The following is a 24,703-nucleotide window of genomic DNA, read 5'->3' on the forward strand; positions in this document are numbered from 1 at the left end:
ACACGTTCATATCCTTTTTGGGTGACTCCTACTTGCATTCCAAATGTCCCTTCCTCAGAGATGATTTCCCTGCTGCTAATATGCTTTCAGAGACCATGTGTAGTTGTACTTCTCTGGCTTTCCTTCTCCCTTTCTGGGTGCGTGTTGTGTGTGTACATGAACAAGAGGGAGACATCATTCATTAAAACCGGAGTAGTCAGAGCACAGAAGCCACTCCTACTGAGCACTGATTGTAGTACAGCGTCTGACGTTTAGTTAGCATTCTGTAAATATTTTTTATCAAATAAATAATGAAGGAAAGGGAATATGTTGTTTATTTCTCTTTCATTTATTTATTTTACTTTTTTTATTTTTTATTTTATTTATTTCTTTTTTAAATATGGAATTTATTGTCAACTTGGTTTCCATACAACACTCAGTGCTCATCCCAAAAGGTTCTCTATCTTTCTTTTACATTTGAGGGACAAACTGAACATGCTTTGACAAAGGAGAGCTGGGGAAAGAAGCAAGCACAGAATGAGAACAGCTCACTGACTGGAACATAGGATGATACAAAGATAGTCACAGAATTTTTTGGATAAAGTGATAGTGACAAATGAAGAAAGATTGCTGCATATGAATCAGATGGCTTAATCTCCATATATATGTGTGAGTTAGGAAGATGGGAGTGTGCAGGGGAAAGGAGCTGGAGTCACAAACAGCCTGAATAATTTACTGTACTCTTTCAAAGAACTCACTCACTCATCATTCATTCCACACCATTAAAGAACATAGAGAAGATATACAATTTCTACCCTAGTTACATGGGGTTACTGGGCGGTCCCCATCTGATATAGCATAGATAAAAATAGGTAGAATTCTAGGCCCCTTGGGAATAGTAACTTCATTGGTTTCATGTAGCTGGAACTACAACTTCTGGGGATGCCCCTGTGTGATTTAGGATAGGAGAGGAGGGACAGAATATTAAAGCACGTTCATATCATGTCATGCTTAATAAAACCGTAGCATATTTTAATCTAGCTATGACACAGTTGAAAACTTTGAGGAGAGTCTGTAGGAAGTAGGAAGGACTCCCAACAAGGTACACTAGAGATGTTCATTATGCTGTCTTATTTTTATCAGTCACCTGTAAACATATTGGCTACTAGCAACTGAAAAAATTGTTCTGCACTGTGCACTAAAAAATAAACTATAGGGGCTCCTGGGTGGCTCCGTCAGTTGAGCATCCGACTTTTGGTTTTGGCTCAGGTCATGATCTTGTGGTATTATGAGTTCGAGCTCCGTGTCAGGTTCTGTGCTGGCAGCATGGAGCTTACTGGGGAATCTCTCTCACCCTCTCTCTCCGCCTTCCCCCCACTCGTGCTGTCTCTGTATTTCTCAAACAAATAAATAAACTTTAAAAAGATTATAAAAAACAAACTGTAGCTGGTTCTATGGTCTTGGGTTCATCTTGGGTTCACTGAAGTACGTATTATTTAGTATCAACTGGCCAGAGAAAGCCCAAGCTTCTTGTTAGTCTACTGGACACTCAAAAGTCTCAAGGTAAATTGAGAAAAGGGAAGAGTTTCTCTAGCAATTCCAAGGGATTCTTGAGGCCATAATCTCTAAAATTATGCCAAGAAACAAACATGCTCAGTTTTCCCCACAACAGAATGTCACTATTTTAATTCAATTATTGAAAAATTACACACAATCTAATGAAATATTTCTGGTATAGTAATGGTTAACCTTATCTATGCAGTAATTCTGAATCTTTGAAGAAATATTTCTGAAATCATATTTTTAAGAAAGCTACCTAAAAAGTACAGCATTTGAAATACTATGACATAGGGGCGCCTGGGTGGCTCAGTCGGTTAAGCGGCCAACTTCGGCTCAGGTCATGATCTCGCGGTCCGTGAGTTTGAGCCCCACGTCGGGCTCTGTGCTGACAGCTCAGAGCCTGGAGCCTGTTTCAGATTCTTTGTCTCCGTCTCTCTGACCCTCCCCCATTCATGCTCTGTCTCTCTCTGTCTCAAAAATAAATAAACATCAAAAAAAAAAATTTTTTTTTAAATAAAAAAAAAAATACAATGACATAAACAATTTTCACCTCCTTCAATTATCAGACCATACTAAGAACAAAAAGAGGCCATTCTTTAATTAATTAGTAGTTATTATGAATATTATACATAAACCATTAAGCTAAAGATGGAGTATAAAAATCCTACTAAATAATTTATAGTTCAGTTGAAAGGTCACATGCACATATAATGGTAATACAAAGCAAAAAAAAAAAAAAAAAGAGGCAAGTGCCCAAGGGAAGGAAGACAAAAAGCACTACAAGATTTCAAAGAAAGATGTCCCAAATATAAAGGAAATTATTGGAATAACTGACAAAATTTTACTGGGATCTGAGGATTAGATGATAGTAATATTCCAGCATTAATTTCCTAATGTTGATGGTTGCCTAATGTTTCAAGGTATGTTTATTTGTAGGTAATATGCACCAAAGTTCAGGAATAATAGGGCCTAATATTGGCAATTTATTTGCAAACAATGCAAAAAAAAAAAAAGTTTGCTGCACCACATTGGCAACTTTATTGTATCTTTGAGATTGTTTTAAAAGCTAAAACAAATTTTAAAATGATTGAGAGTAAAGTAGTATAATTCTGAAAATTATAACTTTTAATTTAAACAGTATTCTCTATTAATTCATGTTGCCTGTACACATACAGGTATTTATTCTTCTTCACTTGGCAAAATCTTGAGACCCTTGATTAAAAAGGTCCAGTTTTACTCTAATTTACAAGGCACACAACTTTGGTACCCTCAATCTTACCAGCCTCAGAGGCAATCTTCTGCAATTTGACATTCATAGTTCTATGCCTGCACTTACTTTTATTTTTAAGAAAAATTAAGCATAATAATATTGAGTGGTCTAGAAAACTCTTCTACATTCATTTGATGGTGTCAAAAGTTGATATTGTTATTACAAATTATTAGGAACCCCATTTAGAAATGAGAGTATGGAAACTGAAGAACAAAGGCATATATCTGTGTAATTGTGGTGCTGGAACCTGAACAGAATCCCTTTGAGTTTTTTTTATCCCATCTTTTCCACCACCCAGTGGTGTCTCTGGTCTTCCTGAAGGTTCTGTTCAGTGATCACCGTGAGTCAGGAAATTCTGTGCTTAGAGCACATTCCTTAGGAGGGGTGAGCAAGTGTCAACTGAGCTCTGAGTTGTGAGAACCTTGCTGTGTTTCAATTTCCTAGAAAGGGTTAGATAACAATAGTATTTCTTCCTCATAAGTCACAGGTAAGGCATTTAGAGGATTTAATGAATTAATATATGTAAGGGACTTGAAACAATGGTTGGTGCATAATAGACATTAAACTATTACTATTTCTAAAAATTCAGGGAATTTTAGGAGCCTAAACAACTGAAAAGAAGGGATTTGAACAAATACATTTTGCATGAATAGGGAATATGTATTATGTCTTAAATTAGGGGCAGGTCCTTGCTTTGTTATAGGCATATTCATTCACTAAATGTGGAGAACTTTAATACTGCTATGTATTACTCAAAAGAGCACAGATTTTGGGGGCACCTGGGTGGCTCAGTCGGTGAAGCGTCCGACTTCGGCTCAGGTCATGATCTCACCGTTCGTGGGTTCGAGCCCCATGTCGGGCTCTGCGCTGACAGCTCAAGCCTGGAGCCTGCTTTGGATGACAGAATCTCCCTCTCTCTCTGCTCCTCCCCCACTCATGCCCTGTCTCTCTCTCTCTCTCAAAAATAAATAAACATTAAAAAATTTAAAAAAAGAGCACATATTTTTGCCTCAGCATTTATCCCTAGAAAACTGAAAACACTTACATACAAATAGGTCTCTAGTAGTCTTTCTTTAATGACCCAGAATTCTTAAACTAGAAACATTTTAAATCTTCATTTACCCTTTTCAAATTGTCAACCATACTTTTCATATCTAGCAGGTTACAGTAAATTATGACTGGGCTACTGGACCCCACTGGAAAGAACAACTAATTATTTTGCACATGACCCTCTTAGGTTACTAAAGAAATGACTATAACACAAATGGATGTTCAATACAGATCGTTATTTCCAGTGGGTATCAAACAGTTCGAACACGAAAACTGGATCTGAAAACCATATGATAGCCCGAAAGAGGTTTTTCCATTCATTAATTCATGTAAACTTCATGTAACATTTACTAAATACTTTCTATGTGCCCAGTATTCCTTAACTCTAGATGCTGGGGATATTGCCATAGATAAAACAAATATTTCTCCCTCTTTGTACTTTAGTGGAAGTTAACCAGGAATTAGTATGAGTTCTATTATTAGCATGAATATCTATTATTTATAATGGATTCTTTAAGCTCCTTACCATAGATGGCTAACAAAGAAATCTAGCCTTTTACTACTTGAACTGGTATTACTGTGAACTATCCCCACCACTGCGTTTTCCTGACATACTGGAAGCCGAAACCATTGTTTGACAACAACAACAAAGAGAAAACCACAAATTTAACCAGTTCTAGCTAGCATTCCTTCAACTTTCAGGAAGTATGATAATGAGAAATTAGACACAAATTCTGGATGGCTATCTAGTTTGTTCAGAGTCAGAAATTTCTATTTCGTGAAATTAATTTGCTCTGAAAGGCTAAAAACTCAAATAAAATACTCCACTGCAAATTAAACTTCCCTCATAAATATAGTTTTTCCCAATTTCTGTATTTTTCTATATATATTTCTGCATTATGGATACACCACGTTAAGACATTCATATGTCTTAATATAATATACACAACACATACATATACATACATATATATTATGTATATATGTAAGCACTTATATATACACATATGCAATGTATGTATAAGAAAAACAGTTAAATATATATGAACATCATGCACCATTAGGATCTGCTGAAGAAATTGCTTTCTCTGGTATTTCCACGTTTCTTCCATATGGCTCTCCTGGTTGGGAAAGAGTTGGCATCAAAGATTCAAGAGAAATGAAAACTCTGTACCTCTAAATGGATATGTTTTAGGGCGCCTGGGTGGCTCAGTCGGTTAAGCGTCCGACTTCGGCTCAGGTCATGATCTCGCGGTCTGTGAGTTCAAGCCTCGCGTTGGGCTCTGTGCTGACAGCTCAGAGCCTGGAGCCTGCTTCAGATTCTGTGTCTCCCTCTCTCTCTCTGACCCTCCCCCGTTCATGCTCTGTCTCTCTCTGTCTCAAAAATAAATAAGCATTAAAAAAAATTTAAATGGATATGTTTTACATACCCATTTCACTGGGACACTAATATACTGAATACATGATTAATTTTTTCCAATTTTCCATCACATAGAGACAACTACATAATCAACCAATTTTTTATAATATTTTTTAAAAAAATTTAGAGAGAGAGTATGTGCACAAATGGAGGAGAAGGGGAGAGAGAGAGAGAGAGAGAGAGAGAGAGAGATTGAGAGAGAGAGAGAGAGAGAGAGAGAATCCCAAGCAGGCTCCACACTCAGCTCAGCACCGAGCTCAATATGGTGCTTGATCCCACAACCACAAAATCATGACCTGAGCTGAAGTCAAGAGTTGGATGCTTAACCAAATAAGTCACCCAGGCACCCCATATAATCAACTATTCCAACTTCCCCTCTCAGTCTTCATTAATGACTCATTCTAACTGAGCACCTGTGATCATTGTGCTGACCAGGTACCAACTCTACACTTGATCAATAGATTCTATGCAATGGACCATAAGAAATATTTTCCCTTACAAAGGTCTAAATTTTATAGGGGAAACCACATATAAATATGTTTAAAACACAGATCAAAAACACTGTTCCCAAGGGGGGTGGTCAGGGAAGAAGTCTGCATCCTGTTCACTATGTATATCTTTCAGAACCAGGAATTCTTTGACTTGGGGCTGAAAAGTCAAGGACCAACTAAGGTCATACCCCTAAAGAGAACAGAGGCTTAAATACCAGGCACATCATAGGCAAGAGAAGGAACAAAATGAACAAAAAGAGCCCAAAGATACCACGTATAAAATAGGGCCACACTGAGACTTTCTCCTAAATATATATAGTTCTAGAACTATATATTTCTATAGTAGTATGTTTATAATACATACATATAGCTCCTCAGAAGCACTGTAAAGGCCCTGATAAGACAAGCACTTTCTTCCTATGTGAATCAGTGTTATTTAATGTCATGCCCCAGCTAAAGCCATTTCATGTTTCACCACCTAGACTGCACTTCCCAAAGGCACAGACTGTATCACGCTATAGTCCTACTTCTCTGCTTCCTTACTGTTTTTTCCTGCCAACATAAGAAAAAGTGCTACTGGAAGAAAGCTTGAATGTTCCGCCACTTGGTGAATCAAACCACGCAGTTAGGAGAAACAGACTCAAATGAATTATACCCCAGCTATACCACATTAGCTATGGGATTTTGAACAAGTCATTTGACCAGCTATACCTAAATTTCCTTATACGTAAAATGGGGATAATAATAACACCTACCCAGAGTTTTCATGTGAAGATTAACTAAATTAGTGCAGAGCAATGCTCAGCTCAAATTAACCTCTATGTAAGTACTGACTATTATATTTCAAAAGAGGGAATGTGAATGGCCTCACACGCAACGTGCTTTGAACCACAATCCATGAAATTATGAGGCCATACATTTGTCCAGTAAGTTTCCTAGAAAGTATTTTAGCAAACTTATACTTTAGTAAACTCAGTGCACCCAGATAAAATTTTCTGAAAGGACATTAAAGCGATGAGTCTAGATGTGCATATTGGCAAGTATTGTGTCTGTATTTTATACTCACACATAAAATTCCTTCTATTTACTCACATTCTCATAGAGAGCTTGAAGGGTCTCCAGATCAACCACAGAATTGTCCAAGTTCACAACAGCTGTGGGGGGGGAAAAAAGACAAAAGAACATAAATTGCCATAAGCCAGCTGTGAAAAGATATCTGATCATCTTGGACAACACTGACCACCTCCAGAACAGTGGTCTAACTTCAATGCACCCACTTACCCACTACTAAGACTGTGCCCAAGGAATTTCAATGGGTGCAGGGGTAAAGTGTTAAAGCTTTCATTTGTCTTTCAAATACAAAATCCCATGAATGTGACACGCGGTCTGTCTCTCAGGGCCCAACTGCATGAATTTGAAAACTTTGCTTAATACTAGAAAAACAGGCAAATCACACCTGTTACTGCCACATCCTATTTTGTGAGATAAATGCTCGTATCTGCCAATTTACCTAGACTTATGACAAAAGTTAAATCGAATCACTGAACTGAAGGACTTAATATAAAAATGATGGATGCATTTCTCATTATAACTCTTTAAATTGTTATAATAAAAGGATCATTCTTTGATTATGGTATTGATGTCAGCACAAATGCACCCTTAAAAATCAACTCTTAATGTGCAAACTACCCATGTTTATACAAGGAAGAAGGGGAATTGATAATAGGAAACGGGGAATATGTTCCTAAATGCATTTCTTTTGGTCTGAGAAGCATGCTGGATTATGGAGTCAGTATGTTTTATAATTCAGTTTGGGCAAATTCAGATTAATCAAAAGCATTCTGTATTACCTACATATATATATTAGCTAGAAATGATGTGAATTTCCCCTGATCAGATCTATGCCAAGTAGCCAATGAAGCTCCTCTAGGGTTAAAGGTTTCTGGGAAAAAAATCACAAAGTGGATAATCACAAATTGGTTAGATTTATTTTGATAATTGAGGCATTTTACAGTGTCTTTTCTCTCAAAGCCTAAAGTATATGAGACATTTTCTAGTGGATTCTGGCAAAATCCCAAGAAAGAATTTAAAAAGACAAGTGGGAAATTGAAGCATATGATGGATGAGAAATCTAACCAAGACAATTTAGCATTTCTATTTGGAGCTGGGAACAGAGCCCAGATTTGCCAACAAAGATCATAGTAAGTAGAATATGATACTTCCATCCTAATAATATTCCACTATCTCCATTTCCAAAAAATTATGTCTCAAATATCTATCGAAGAATTTGATTAAAATTCTCAGACAAATCTTTTCACTCCTTAGACCACATAAGACAAACATATCACAATCTGTTTAATGACTCAAAGTAGTAAAAACATAGCCAGCTAACTTTGACTCTATTTCAGAAATTAATTAAAAGGGATTAACAAATGATTTTTACTGGAGGTAATATGGCTATAATGTAACAAAATACATAAAATCCAAATAAAGATAGCAAATTCGTGTATGGAATTACCCCCCTTTGGATTTGTGCAGTCTAGCCCTTAAAGAAAGTCTTACAGTGAATCCAAAGGTCTCTGACTTTGGAATTCATTAGATAATAATCCAGTATTTCAACATTCCTCTGGTGATACAGCAAAAGATTGATAGGAAAACAATGAAAGAAATGCTGTTGGTCAACTTAGTATAAGATTTCATTCTCACAATAATGTAAAGACACAATAAAATCATTGATACTCAAGTCAAAATTCATAAAAGATACAATTGTCCTCTGAGTTTATCCTGGTTTTAAAACATGTTATTCCTATACGTGTTCCCCACATGAAATTTTGCTTAGATATATATACTGAAGTTTCTCATCTGTTTACCTCATGCAATGTCAGGTACTGAAGAATATCTTAATAAATACCATGTGGACCTAACCATAAGTATATGGTCCTAAGCAAGTCCTCAAAAGTTCCTAACCCATGAAACTTCACTTTTTTTTTTTAATTTTTTTTTTTTTTAACATTTATTTTTGAGACAGAGACAGACAGAGCATGAACAGGGGAGGGACAGAGAGAGAGGGAGACACAGAATCTGAAACAGGCTCCAGGCTCTGAGCTGTCAGCACAGAGCCCGACGCGGGGCTCGAACTCACAGACTGTGAGATCATGACCTGAGCCGAAGCCGGACGCTTAACCGAACCAGGCCACCCAGGCGCCCCGAAACTTCACTTTTTAGTCATCCTCAAGGAAATTTCCATGGAAGAAAACACTGTTACTATCTTTCCACACAATTTTCACTTAGTTGGCTTTACACTTGAGAGACGCTAACACAATTTGATGGGAATTGCAGTTTTGAGGGAACAATATAGTCATGCTTGTGTAGTTGGATATTAGAGATTAGATACAGGCAGATGAATGGATTCTGACTGGCGTTCTAGAAGGGAAATAAGGGCAAAAGATGTAATTTGGGAAAGGTTAAGGTTACTTGAGGTGCTATATTTACTCAATCTAAAAAGCAAATTTTAACATTTCAGAAATCAAGAATCAGACTAAAATCATATCTTACTAAGTATCTAGTGCTGTCATCTAGTGCTAGAGCGAAATCTTAAAATCTGTGATTAGGTACGTTGTGTATTTTCAACTGATAAAATTCTAAAAACAAGGAAATGAAACAAAGCATTTACTCATGTAGCCAATAAATGTAGTGTCCTTATCGTTCAGGGACCATAATACCTTATTACACTGGTTAACAGTTACTTCAGTAACAATGATTTGAAATTGGAGCTATTTGGACGTGCTTGATTACTCGGCCTCGAAAGGCTGCAGAAAACTGGTTTTGTGCAGAGAACACTGCAGTCAGATTTCTAGGTGTGGACATGCTAAGGAATTTTGAAATAGAAATAGAAAAGATAGAAATAGAAATGGAAATGGAAATAAATAGAAATGGAATTAGAAATACAGGTTTTAAGGTGGCAAAACATTCAAGAAAAAGCGCCTCGCAAATCCCCTGACTCCGTGTGCAAACTTTCAGCCTTCTTTGAGAGGAAAACACCTTTTTTGAGATTATGTCTGGGTGATAGTTCCTCTATTCCCCCAAAAGGGAAAGCTATTTTCATGGGATGGTTTATGGATGCGGAAGGAACACGGAACATAGAACTTAACTGGGTTTAAATTTAAATTTTTCTTCACTGCTACATTATTTCAAGTAAGCTACTTGACAAGTTTTAGTTTCTTTATGGAGGACAGGGCTAAGGGTAAAAGAAAATAATAGAAAGCATTAGCAAGATTTGGGGTCTCATGGGGACCAAAGGCAGGAACAAGTAAAAGAATCTGGCATGTTGTTGGTTAACGTTATTTCCCTCTTCAAGTTCTCACAAAAGTTCAACTCTTCTGGATTTAATAAGCTTTATTATCTAACCCAAAGGTAAACAACTTTCTTTTTCTCCTACTTGTGTTTTGTGCCCTCATGGACCAAAAATAAAAATTCCACCTGCATCTATTAAGGGTTCCACTCTCATATGAATGATGAATTATTACAACTACATGACAGCCTGGCTTACAGCTATTGGGTATCGTTCATCATGCTCTGTCTTTTTTACTTGACATTTAAATTATTAGGCATGAGACTAAGATTTCACAACATAAATAAACCCCATATTTGGAAGGATATTCAGTGATAAATCTTTAATTCAGATTACTTTATTCTCTAATATTCCATTAGGTGCTAATGTGATTACACTTAAGATTAGAAGCCAAATATTTCACACTCATTCCCTACTCTTTGCTCTAAGACTTCCAGGAGCAGCCATCATTGTCTGGGACTCATCACCTTTCCCACCCAGCCATTCCCCTGTAGGTCTACCAAGCAATTTTAATTGCTTTCCCACAAAATATATATAGATAAATGCTACTTTGAATTTGGCCAAGAAGCATCTGTTTTGCTTCTATGTAGAAAGATACAAGGGCTAAGACGGTGTTGAGAGGCCACTCTGGCCTTTTTTGCATATTAAAAGATTATCAGCGTATTTGTAAAACACGCTGACTTTCCAGGATTAGAACATATGGAGGTTTTTAACACTCTCTTTAAAAAACCTATAAATGACCATGTGTTAATAATCACTCCAGACCAAAATGGATAGCATTTTAATTTTTAAGCCTAAACTTTTATAAAATGTCCAAGATATGATAATGAAGTAGAAGAACTTGGTACTCTTTCTGGCTTTTCTATCAACAGGCTGTGTATCATTGATCAAGACACTAAGCTTCTCTGAGATTTTATCAAGTGGGATAATAACTTGTGTCTGTAGAATATATTTATTATGTGGAGAATATAAGCAATTTTATAGTAAGAAGGCTAATCCAAGAAGCCATGGAATAATTTATGTAATTAATTTTAAAATGTATTATCTGTCAACACATTGGTTAGAAACTGGAGATTGAGCTGGGAATGTGTTAGATTAAAATTAGGTCCAGGATTAAACTTTTGCTTTCAATAATCAGAAGCTGAGACCATAGCTCGTTCCTTAATGAACTCCACTGGTATACACTCACTGAGTGAGTATACGCTGAGATCCAATGCACTTCGCATTAAAACATGCTGTTACAAAACAAAGAGTGAAATAGCCTATTTTAGATCTCAGTCAATTTAACATAAGGTATTAAAAATGTATCAAAAGGGGCACCTGGGTGGCTCAGTTGGTTAAGCACCTGACTCTTGATTTTGGCGCAGGTTTTGATCTCACAGTTCATGAGTTCAAGCCCTACATCGGGCTCTAAGCTGACATTGTGGAGACTGCTTTATATTTTATCTCTCCCCCTCCTTCTTTGTCCCTCCTCCTCTCCCTCTCTCTCAAAATAAATACATAAACATTAAAAATGTATCAAAATAAACTATGCTAACAAAAAATCTATTTCCTTTTGTTTCTAAGATACTGCATTACATAAAAAGAATTCTAGACCTATCATGGGAAGTGGCTGTATGCTGGGCACATGACATTGTACACACATACACACAAACAGGTGATAGTCATAGGCCCGTATCACATTCCCTAGACACTGCTATTAACACATATTTGCCTTCTTCAACACCAGAAATGTGGTACATGTTGCTTATTCTAACTTACTATGATGTTAAATCACTCGGACTACAGTGAAATAAAACATGTATGTCTGAATTTCTGCATAATAACAAGAACCCAGTCTCTGTGCTTCTAACGAAAAAAAAAAAAAAAAGAGTACACAAAAGGGAAAGGACTATATTTTAAGAGTTTCTGTTAAAAGAAACTCATGTAAAACAAAAGTTCAGAAAACATTAATTATTAGCCAAATTTGTAAATGTGTCATATATTTTGAGCAGCCAGATAAAGTAGTTCACTTCTTGGTGAAATTCTATATGATGCAATTACTCCTACTGAATGCAATATTTTAAGCCATGGAACACTGTCAGTACCTGCTTTACTCCAGTCTGTATTTTAAGCTGGGATCTCCCCAAAGGGATAGGACTAGAGCAGCCTCAGGACTGCTTTTGATGGCCCCTTCCCTCCACCAGCCCTGAACTCCAGTCACTGTGGTTTCCTGCCTTAATCCCTCCCTCTCACATGACCTGCTAACCTGGGGGTGGAAGCCCCCAAAAGTAGAAAACCTCATGGTGTTTATTATCAAGAGGCTTTATTAGTCATCCATTTCTGCACAGCAGATTACACTAAAGCTTAGTCGGGGCTTAAAACATATTATCATGTTATCAACAAACATATTATCTGTGCCTCAGAAATTCAGGTACGGTTTTAGCTGGGTACCTTTGCCTCAAGATTTCTCCTAAGACTTCAGTCATGGTGTTGGCTGGGGCTGAGATCTTCTTTGAAGACTCTGTAGGGGGATCCAGTCCCAAGATCATGTGGTTGTTTGCAGGATTCAGTTCCTCAGACTGAGGGCTTCAGCTCCTCACTGGTTATTGGCTGAAACTGTGGCTGTGGGCCTCAGTTTCTTGCCAGATGTCTCTCGCTATAGGTAAGCTCGCAATAAGACAACAGGGTGAAGGAAGTTCACTTCCTTCAGAGTGATCCAGAGGGGGCGTGCAGGATAAGGCCACCTTCTCTTTGCAACCCAATCTTAGAAGTAACATCCCACCGTCTCTATTACATGAAAGCTGACTTCTCATACAGGCATAATCTATCAAATCAGCTAAGCCTCCTAGTCTCATTGATAATAAGTTTATATGAGGCATGATATACAGACATACAGAAACATGAGATAATGTTGACAGGCATTTCCCTGTACCATAGATGATCACGCCTAATTTATTGTGAACTTCACAAAATATAGAAGAACCTAGTACATACGAGGCTTGGGAAAAAGTCTTCTTTGAATGTCAAAAGGTTGAAATAGGTTGAGGTTAGTAATTCCTGAAACTTAACTGTACCTTTAACTTGCCTGGACAAACTGAATATTCCTTGAGCTCACCCTGATTGCCCTTTTGTAAACAAATAACTTCACTCTAGATGACTTCATACTGCAAAAAGATAAAATAATAATATGGGATGCCATATCATTATTTGACAAATGTCAGTGGAAGGCAGTGGAATACACCACTTATTACTATCTGTGTAACATAGGGTATCTCAATTTGCTTCGAATCTGCAAAATAGACCTAATAAAACACCCACCCTATAGGATTCTTGCAGGAGATTATTCAAATAAATCACTCAGAGGCAGTGCCATGCCTGTAGCAAACACTCAGAAAATGTTGGTTGTGTTTATTGTTATTATGGACCCTCTAACGTTCCTACAAGAAAACTATTTTACCAACATCGCTCCAAATCAGTATTTTGACTGAGAGATTTTAGAGAACGTAGGTTGAAAACATTCTCAGCAAAAGGAAAAAAATCACAGTTCCACTTGTACAGATAGTAATACGGGAGACTAAACACGTCTCACCCACAGGGAAACCATCAACACTGATTTTGGTTAAGGTATATGGGAAGGGAGCAGAGTCAGCAGAAAGCTTAAACACACAATAAGTGCAAATCAGCCTGTATTTACAGTTCATGCCCTCTTCTCACTGACATAGTAAGAAAGAGTATAAGGGCTTAGAGAAACCATCTTTTTACCCCATTTGGAATTGAGAAGCCACAGGAAAAGCTAAGATGAAGTTAGCCTTGCAGATTGCTGAGAAGCAAAGCAAAGACCTCTGTTCAAGTAGAAACTCATCTTAAATAAGAGATCAGAAGCATCTCTCATTTAAAATGGTCCAAGCTGTCATCATGTCCCAGCCACTGGGGAGCAAAATTTTCTGAGATCTCTTTAAGGAATTGCAAGTAACTAGTCATTATACTTTAATATCAGGAAAAAGGACACATGTGAAGATAATTTCTACCTCTCTGTACATTTCAGTGAAATAAAAAATTTCACCTTTGGGGGGAAGTAGAGACCAAACAGGGGAGGGAAACACACACACACACACACACACACACACACACACACACACACACACAGAAGACTCCTCCATATCTTCCTAAGGTTTTCCAATACCCACTGTCCTCACATTCTTCTCTACCCTAGCTTCTTAATCCCACCCCCTCAAGCTTTTGCTCTGATTATTGAGTCGGCAGTAATTTCAATCCTGTGAAATCCAAATGCACACTCCTCAATCTCAGCAGCATTTGACGCAGTGAATAATTCCTTTCTCCAGATACACATGCTTAATCTGGCTTCCAGAATGCCACTCTCTTCTTCCTCCTGCTCATAATGCTCCCCACTCTTCATTCTCCTTAGCTGGCTCCTTCTCTCTCCAACCTTTTATTATTGAAGGATCCTAGGGCTTGACCCTTTTACCTCTTCCTAACCATCTACATTCCTATTCTTGGTGATCTCTTATAGTCTCATGGTGGATTTGAAACATTTTCCTCTCTAGCCTCCAACCTCCTTCTTGAACCTTCCCCTGGTAGAAACAACAGTCTACTCAGCATGCTCACCTGGAACTCTAAAGGTAGACCTACTGTGCCCACACTCTCCCCTCTCTCACATGATGGAGACCCATCTGCTGGTTGGGCTATCCTTAACTCCTTTTGCTCACATTCCACACCCAGTACATCATAAATCCTCATGGTTCTACATTCCAAATACATGCAGATATGATTTCATTTCATCATTGTCATTGCTACCACCCTGTTCCCAGACACTCCCAACTACTGCCTGGATTACTGCAACACCCTCCAAACTGGAAACATAAAGTGGTTCTCCAAACATAAAAACATGGTAACATCATAGAAACATTCAATAGAAGGTATGGGAAATAAATGAGAGAGTATTTCCCAAAAGTATATCAAAAAGAGGAGAAAACATTAAGAACATTAGACCAATTCAGGATGGCCAGCATCCCAATAGTAGGAGTTTTAGAGAAAATAATCAGTTTTGACCAGTTCCCAAGACTAGATCCCACATACTCCCTCCTGACCATATTCTGCCAAATATACAGCACCTGGCTCATATGCTAACACAGCCAGAAGTCCTGCCCTGGGTGATCCCCGTGTTCACAAAATTCATTCATGAGATCGCCTGCTCCACCAAAAGCATTTTTAACTTCAGGGACTCTGAAACTAGAAGACAGACCATAACTTGGAAACTTTTTCAGCTTATTTTCTCTTTTAAGTCTTTACCTAATAATAGAAACATTTCCCTTTTCTTACCTAACTAAATTTAAGGTTTTTAGGTAACTATTTTGAGGAATACTTCTATAGGTGGGTGAAGAAGTACAAGAGTGATTAACACAAACTGAGTACAGTTGGTAAAGGGAAAGATATTTTTAAAAAGAGTATCTGAATCCTGGTAGAATTAAAGAGGAATAATAGCTGAATTCCAAACCCTTTGCTGTATTAGGAATGCAAATGAAAGACACGGGGCCTAAATGAGAGGAAAAAACGTCATTCATCATGTTGGTTTATAACTTAGTCCTCCTCGCCTCCTGCTTCAAAGTTTGGCTCATTTTATACTATTCTAGGCAGTAATGTCAGCCATTTAGTTAGAGTATAACAAAGACATCTGAAATATGAATATATTCTTGACAATCCGCCATTTGATAATATGGCAAAAGTGCTAAATACATTTGCACTCATTAAAAACTTTTCAACCGTAAAAAGAATATCTGAGTAAATAATGACTTAAACAAAGTTGAGATAGGTTGGCATTGACTCAGAAAGTTTTTAAAAAGCTTACAGACAATAAAAAGTTTTTTATGGTCTTTAAATACCTATTCCTTACGTGGAAAAATAGCTGCCATAACTCCATCTATCACTTTCACATTCCAGGCAAAACGGAGGAAAAAGGTAAGCAGCAAGAAAGTATGTGCAATGTCTATTAAGTGTGAATCCTTAGCAAATTTCTACTTCTGTCTCACTGGCCAGAATTGTTTCCAATGGTTACCTAGAACAGAGGGGAAGTTGAAAAGTGTGGACAATGTGGAGAAACCACTATCTCTAACAAAATAGCAATTTCAAGCTGCAGTGTAAGTAATCTCTGAAACACTCCCTAAGTACCATGGCTCATAACGACATCTCTGACCTCTTGATTGAGCCCTTTAACATAAATACAAATCACCTGATATATTTCAGATACTCCTTTTGTACAGAATTATGTGCTCTGTCCCTCCAAGGAGATTTTAAATAGCCTGATAGGATCTTGCCTTAAATACATCATACACTCATGCCAGAGTGTTCCACAAACAGCAGAAAACTAAAAAAGCGTATAATGCGAAAAACAAAATCATTACTGAACCTTCAGAAAGAAGCCATACGAGCTGACCTTAAGAAAGAGACACTATCAACCACATATCTGTGTTATTGGTCCCATCAATCCATGAAGGCAGCAACACCTGAGAAAGCAAAAGCCAAACACTGGCAGAGGCAGTGGGATCTGTTGCAAACAATATAAGCAAAGCCATCTGCATGACAATGAAGGAAGAAACTGAGACATAAAAAGGAAAAGAAAGATATTTGAAGAGGAAGCAGCTTCCTCTCCCTCCTTCATATCTACAGTCTGTGGTGGATGCAAATGGTCAGTTTTTACTCATTCAGTAATTTCTAATACTGCTCTGTTTGTCCTGCCAGGAAGATATAAAAAGGTAAAAAACAAAAGGGGAAAAAAAAAAACATTTTGGCAGCAATGCCTAGAATTATTAACTTCATATTTTTATTTGAAATTCAGTAAAGCATAGAAACCTTTGGTAAGTCCATATCGCTGTGCAATCTGACGACAATGGAGCAAGAACCCTTTATAAGGAAATACTGACGCGTTAACTCCCAACTAAAACTCCTCACATCTGGGGAGTTACTTAAAACACTGTCAAAATGTATTACTTAGCAAAAAATTCCTAATGATGCAGTGAAGCAATTTTAAAGGTTTTTTTTGGTTTTGCTTGGCTTAGTTAAAATCAAACATAACCAAAAATTTTTTTTAAAACTAACATTTTTTCATAGAGTAAGATATTTGGCACCATATTCACCTAAACTTCACACTTGATAAGAATATGAAATGATAATGTAACATTTCCATTGTTCACACATCCAACCATCATACATGTTTGAGCACGTGGGCTTGTCCCACACGTACATTCCCACACTGTGGGGAACTTGCCAGAGACATGTTGCCACAAATTTTTAACATACACATGAAACACACAAATTCTTTTTTTTTTTAATTTTTTTTTTAATTTTTTTTTAACGTTTATTTCTTTTTGGGACAGAGAGAGACATAGCATGAACGGGGGAGGGTCAGAGAGAGGAAGACACAGAATCCGAAACAGGCTCCAGGCTCTGAGCCATCAGCCCAGAGCCAGACGCGGGGCTCGAACTCACGGACCGTGAGATCCTGACCTGAGCCGAAGTCGGACGCTCAACCAACTGAGCCACCCAGGCGCCCCAAAACACACAAATTCTTGAATAATATTTCAAGGAATTCTGGATTATCTAAGGACCATAATAAATTTAACAACAAATACATCAATAGCATTCTTTTAAAGATTCCAAATTAAAACAGTGACACTCCATTCCTTTTACATTTATAAGACTTCTAAATTTTGCTATTGCCCCTTCCATTCAAATCCCTGGTTAATATATTAACATATTTATTGAGAAGTTCTAATTTACCCAAATAATCACTCTTGATTTTTTTCTAAAATTTCTTGAAACCTTAAACCTCAGTGCTTTGGATTCACACAAACCTGGATTAAAAACATGGATTCGTGGGGGCGCCTGGGTGGCTCAGTTCTGGTTAAGTGTCTGACTCTCACAGTTCATGAGTTCGAGCCCCGTGTCAGCCTCTGTGCTGACAGCTCAAAGCCTGGAGCCTGCTTCGGATTTTGTGTCTCCCTGTCTCTCTGCCCCTCTCCCACGTGCACTTTGTCTCTCTCTCTCTCTCAAAAATAAACATAAAAAAAATTTAAAAAAAACAAACAAACATGGATCTGTGATTAGGTAGTGTGTGTCCCTTGGGAGATCCTTGATAAGCTGAGTCTCAGTTTATTCACATGTGAAATGGGTATATAATGATGTTAACACCTCCCTCAAATGGTTATTGTCAAATTAAGAGGTGGAACACAGTCCTTGCCATAGTGGGCACCCAAAAATGGAAGACTCTTAGCTCTCTCTAAATGTCTGAATATCATATATACCTTTATACACACAATTGCTCTTATACAACAATATAAATTAGAAAATGAAGATATGTATTTTATACTATTGTTTGGACCTTAAAAATAAAAGAAAGGCATCACATCAGAACCCCAACTGTATATCCGGTTGGGCTAACTCTCAGATGTGCGAGAGGCTGAGTGCGAGTATGTGAAGATGTACTTAAAGACCAGTGGGGACATGGGTTATTTTCAAACCAGCAGGCAGTGTATAAAATACTCTATGGTCAAGAAGTGCACAGAAGTTAATACTATCTGTGAGGTAGTTTTAAAAATGCCATTGATTGACATCATGACATGTTTACTGCTTATCACTTATAAATAAATTGCCAATTAAACAGTGTGACATTGAAAGGGAACCATTTAACTATAAATAAAAATATATTCACTTCACAAACATACTTTTAGATATCAGCAACTGATTAAATCATTATAAAATATTTGTATTTATCTGCAAAGTAAATAGCATCTTCTTGAAAACATCATTTATTCATTTCTGGAATAAATATTCATAGTGTTCTAACTCCAGGACAGGTAGCCTTCTCAGCCCTGGGGACCTGGTGGTGGCAAACCTCAGACACACTTCCTGCCCTTGTAGGGTGTGCATTAGCAATTAAATTGATATGTGCCTTAGAAGGGAAGAAAATTGCATTTTTATAATATCCTATTAATTTAGAATACATAGCCATTTATACTACCTTCTCTTTTCAGGCAGTTTAACCTGGTAGGGATTTGTTGTAAGGTACAGACAATAAAATGCCAGAATTCTACAGATTTTTGTACTTAGGCTACATAAAGAAAGGCTTTCCTGCTGCTGGGAAAAAAAAAAAACAAATCTGATACCCAATCCACCACTGGTACCTCTCAAGCATACTTGCTTATACAAAGTTAATGACATGAGTTACTGATTAAGTCAGTAGGCTTCATACACCTATGGGCCTTGTTTATAAGAGCCACACAAGTTAAATTGTTAGAGAGCAAATGCATTTTGTTTGACTCAGTATGTCGCCTTCTTGTCTAGGCAGGGGGAAAAACGGATACCAACACTGTAATCCTTTTGGAATAAAATCTTTAAATGCAAACATGATTGCCATTGTAGACTGTTTAATCTAGTGATATTGTATTTCATTTCTGTTTTTGAAGAGGTTTGTTGATTTGACCATACTGGGTACAACTCAAGGCTTATCTCAACTGTTTAGATAAGATTTATTTGACTTTGGCAGGTGACAAAATCTAGGGTGTGGAATAAAAAAGAAAGAAAGAAAAAAAGACTAGCATATTCCCAGATAGTGTTTATTTTAAGCACAGTGTATAGATGAGCATACATAGTTTCAAACAACGCACTGTACTTTGTGTAAAAGATCCACTGTCTGTTGAATGTTTTCCGTAAACCAGCACTGCAAAATGTCCTTTATTGGGCATAACGGACTTCACCTTCTTGCTTAGGTAAACATTTATGCTCTTGTAAAATAGAGCTTAGTGAGTCTCCCTGGAAATAGGACCCTAACTCTGTCCACATTTTGCCACTGTTTCCTAACACATACTGTAAAGGGGGAACACTGTTAAGTTTTATTTTGAATGCACGCATATACATTGCTCCAAAAGTACACAATCTATCAGAAATTTAAAATGCCTTGTGCCAAAATAACTTTCACACAGATAACAGTCATACTTTTTGGGGGGTAATTCTTCACAAACATGTCTGATTTCAAAAGGAACCCCGAAGAGAAAGCCTGAACTTACAAACATAAAGATTATAATTGTGGTTTAAAAGTCATTTTTTAAAGTAATTTACTTAAACATGCACTTACATAGCTTCCTCAGTAAATATTAACATTTATCTATTGGCAGACATGTTGAGGAAGGAAAAGAAACCAAGAAGTTTAGCCACTGAAAATTAAAGATCTATCAAAAAATAAAGAAAACTTAGTTGTGAACATATACGACTGAGAATATGAGAGCTTGCATACCAAGACGTGACATGTTACGGTAATTCCTTTCATTGTACCACAGAGATGACTTTGACTAACAACTTGTCTCATGACTATTTTGCCAAAAAACTTGAGAAAAAAACATCTAAAGAATACACATGATGCTTAAGTTCCCTTAAGAATCATTTTGTGGTTTACTTAGTTCAACATGCAGTTAATACGTGCAAAAATGTAATGCTCTAGTTTATGTGTGTGTTCAGTCATTTCTGCCATTTGTTCGGTTAATGAAAGTTTTTCTTTCTTCTCTCTTGATGTGTGTGTGTGTGTGTGTGTGTGTGTGTGTGTGTGTGTGTGGATTAGTGTAATCTTTCATTGCTGGGAATGAGAGATCAGTTAAATATGGGGAGGAGTTCCAAATATTCTGATTACTCTGATGTGCTTTTAATGAATAAAAGTCGCTTCTAAGTAAAACAGAAACTTTTCAAATGGAACTGCCTCCGTTCTAATTCATCCCCTTAGACTTTTGAGCCTTAATTAAACTTTAGTAGTTGTCTGGTGAATGGAAAGGCCACTGTTGGAGGAATTTTCCTCCTTCTATCTGCTATTCTGTCATCATACTGCCCACTCCCTAGGGTTCAGAAATGACCACCAGATGCTCAGCATCCTGCCTTGACAAAGGGGACTATTTGTCCCCCCTTCTTCTTCATTATTTTATTTTTTCAGTTTTCATGTTTTCTTTTTTTTTAAATATAATTTACTGTCAAATTGGCTTACATACAACACCCAGTGCTCATCCCAACAAGTGCCCTCCTCAATGCCCATCACCCATTTTTCCCCTCTCCCCCATCCCTCATTCCCCATCCACCTCCTTCATTATTTTTTAATTTGTTTTTAATGTTTATTCACCTTTGAGACAGAGAGACACAGAGGGTGAGCAGGGGAGGGGCAGAGGGAGAGGGAGACAGAACCCAAAGCAGGCTCCAGGCTCTGAGCTGTCAACGCAGAGCCCAATGCAGGGCTCGAACTCACAAACCGCGAGATCATGACCTGAACCGAAGTTGGAGCCACCCAGACGCCCCTCCTTCATTATTTTATTTATTTTTAAATATAATTTATGCTTCATTATTTTAAATATCCAGTGACTTCTAGCACTTCTGCAACTACGATGCCTCCCAAATGTGGATTTGAGTAAGATGCGTGTATCCTTTTCTTCTCATGGTTTATTAAGAAATTATTTAATTAAAGAAGGCTATTTTTATGACCAGAGCTTCCTGACATCCCTTGATGACTGGCAATATGCACAAATAGTAAAACAGAGGGTGAACGTTACTATTTAGAAAAGCTTTCAATGGAGTCCACTGGCTTTGACTGACCAAGAGAACATTTTTCCACCATCACAAAAATTTGCTAATATATTTTCCTTAAGTATTCCTATACATAAATAATCCCATCAAACCTTCAACCATTAAAACAATGCAGACTTCAAATTTCACAATTCCCCCACACAAAGCTTCTTTTGTATTTTTGTCTGCTCCTTGCGTTCAAGGTGTATAGAGCCCATCTGAACGTATCTGCGTAGGGGAAATGGTTGCTGGTGGCTAAAACACTTTGCCAAAATACTTGAAAATACTCTCAGCTGAAATCATGAACCTTCTTGTTCAAGAAAAACAATTTCCTCTTCCTCGAATTCCCGGAGAATATCACACCTCCTCCTCTCTTCTAAGTGAGGAAATTGGAGAGTAGGTGTATTGATCCTCACTAGCCAGGCTGCCACAAAGGAAAACTCATCCTGTCTTGCAGGATTCCTTTCTGGCACAGAATAAAAGAGTCAGAGATTGAGACTGAAAGTTAACTCCCCAGACTACATCATATTTCAACAATCTAAGCCTTTTACTAAGTATTCTGAAATTACTACTCGAGGGCATATCACAGATGCTAGAAAACTGATGTCATTTCCTTATGACACCCAGACCTTTTGCTACGTGCAGCTGATGACGGGAATATTTCATTCCAGAGATTATGGCTGAGATAAGGTCGACTGACCCTCTGATGCTAGTTTCCACTCTTCCGCTGCAGTGAGTCCAGGACCCCCAAATGTCTCTCTGCATAGTTGCAAGTTACGCTTAAAACAGGGCACTGAAACAACCAACATTAGCACACACATATTGGAACTGGAATTCACTTCAAAACATAGCAGAGCCTGTTAGAATTTAAATGAATATTTGGGTTTCATTTAAGTGAACCCATACTCCTAAATTTGTGTTTTCTGCCAAACATCTAAGTCATCCAAATGCCTTAACTCAGTTAAATAAGGTAATGTTAGCAGATCGATGTATTTAACGTTGAGTGAAATGTAATCTTTTTTTTTTAATGTGTGAAAAGTGTATTGATATGGCTTTGAAATTCCAAATTGCAAATAACTATAAGGAAACTACTATTGGTTGAAGATTTTTTATTATTTAAAATTTACATCCCAATTAGCCCATAGTGAAGCAATGATTTCAGGAGTAGATTCCTTAATGCCCCTTAGCCATTTAGCCCATCCCCCCCTCCCACAACCCCTCCAGCAACCCTCAGTTTGTTCTCCATATTTATAAGTCTCTTCTGTTTTGTCCGCCTCCCTGTTTTTATATTCTTTTTGTTTCCCTTCCTTTATGTTCATCTGTTTTGTCTCTTAAAGTCCTCATATGAGTGAAGTCATATTTTGTTAATGTTAATTATGTTTGAGAGACAGAGAGACAGAGTGTGATCAGGGGAGGGGCAGAGAGAGAGGGAGACACAGGATCTGAAGCAGGCTCCAGGCTGTGAGCTGTCAGCACAGAGCACAACGCGGGGCTCGAACCCACGAACTGTGAGATCATGGCCTGAGCCGAAGTTGGACGCTTAATCGACTGAGCCACCCAGGTGCCCCTAGTTTTGGTGTAGTATTAAGAATAATGTCCACCAGGGGCACCTGGGTGGCTCAGCCCATTAAGCATTGGACTCTTGATTTTGGCTCAGGTCATAATCTCACAGTTCCTGAGTTTGAGCCTTGCATTGTGCTCTGTGCAGTTAGCATGAAGGCTGCTTGGGATTCTCTCTCTCTTCCTCAAGCTCTCTGACCCTCCCCCACTCACATGCATTCATTCTCTCTCTCTCTCTCTCTCTCTCTCTCTCTCTCAATAATAAGTAAACTTTAAAACAAAAGAATAATAGCCACCATAATCTGAAAGACTAATACCTCTTTCCAGCTGCATTATCTGTGTGAAGACAGATTTTCTTCATACATTTCAACCAAAACAACATATAGCAACTGAATAAATGCAAAAGCAGATAGGAGAATCTGGCTGTCTATTAAACTGGACTATGAAGAGATTTTCTAAAGTGTAAAACAATTTTTATTGAGGCATGATATTTATGAAACACATTTCCATTCTCCATTAATTAAAACTTTTTAAAGGAAGAAATACATGACATAACTGCATCAAAATATAGCAGTCTAAAAGCATGGAAGCTAACAGGTCTAAAACAGATTGATTATAAAATTTTGAATTTTAAAATGAAAAATGCTAAGAATGACATTTCTTTCCAAAGGAAATAATTAATATCAACATGGAGATCATAAATTACTCAATTTGTATTCCCTTAAATGGCTGTTATCACAAATTTTCAACGTTATCCAATAGTCCACTAAAGAGTAATCAAATTTGTTTGTATTTAGTTACTAATATTTTGTCTAGGGACAAATATTTCAAATTTATCTTCACAGGAGTGTTAGCAAATCAAGAAAGCTGTTCCTGTTTATGTCCCTCTTTATGGAAGAATAATTACTAGAGCCAACTGCTCAGTGGAAATAATGTAAAAACACAATCTGATTGTAAAACAACTTCCAATTATCTACTGCATAAGTCCATTTTCTTGGTGAACAAAATGTGATGCACAAATGAGGGAAAACAAAGAGAGCTTGGGCATTCTGCCCCATTTCCAGACAGAACCAATAAAAATATATAATATGCTCAACATAAATATATTTCTCTTTGCTCTTCATTTTCCATTTGATCTAATTCCTAGCCCATCTAGAATACTCTAAGCAATGTCACATTAGATTCAAGTAGGATATAATCCTGAAGGTTTGTGAAAACTCACTTATTTTCAGTAAACTGAGTAGCTCAGTATATCCAATGCCTTGAGGACCATGATGGCAAATGATGTCTAGTTTGGAGAAGCAACATAAACACTGATGCCTGCCTCAGAAAATTCTTGCATCTTCCATCAACAATGCTAATTGCTCATTTTCCTTTTGCTGAGGTGAAACTAGGTGTTAACATGATGATTTCAGTTAAGTCACTTGAAG

The 24,703-nt window shown here is 37.4% G+C and overlaps 1 protein-coding gene across 2 annotated transcripts in view; it reads right to left on the reverse strand.

The window, feature by feature from the left end:
- FMN2 (formin 2) overlaps positions 1-24,703 on the reverse strand; it is a 381,203-nt gene that overhangs the window by 164,296 nt on the left and 192,204 nt on the right. For both annotated transcript variants that reach the window (XM_042925783.1, XM_042925782.1), the window contains one exon: positions 6,863-6,924. In XM_042925783.1, coding sequence (XP_042781717.1) covers positions 6,863-6,924 — 62 coding nt within the window. The remainder of the gene's footprint in view (positions 1-6,862; positions 6,925-24,703) is intronic.

The sequence above is a fragment of the Panthera leo genome, chromosome F3, assembly GCF_018350215.1.
Source record: "Panthera leo isolate Ple1 chromosome F3, P.leo_Ple1_pat1.1, whole genome shotgun sequence".
In the NCBI taxonomy this organism is placed as follows: domain Eukaryota; kingdom Metazoa; phylum Chordata; class Mammalia; order Carnivora; family Felidae; genus Panthera; species Panthera leo.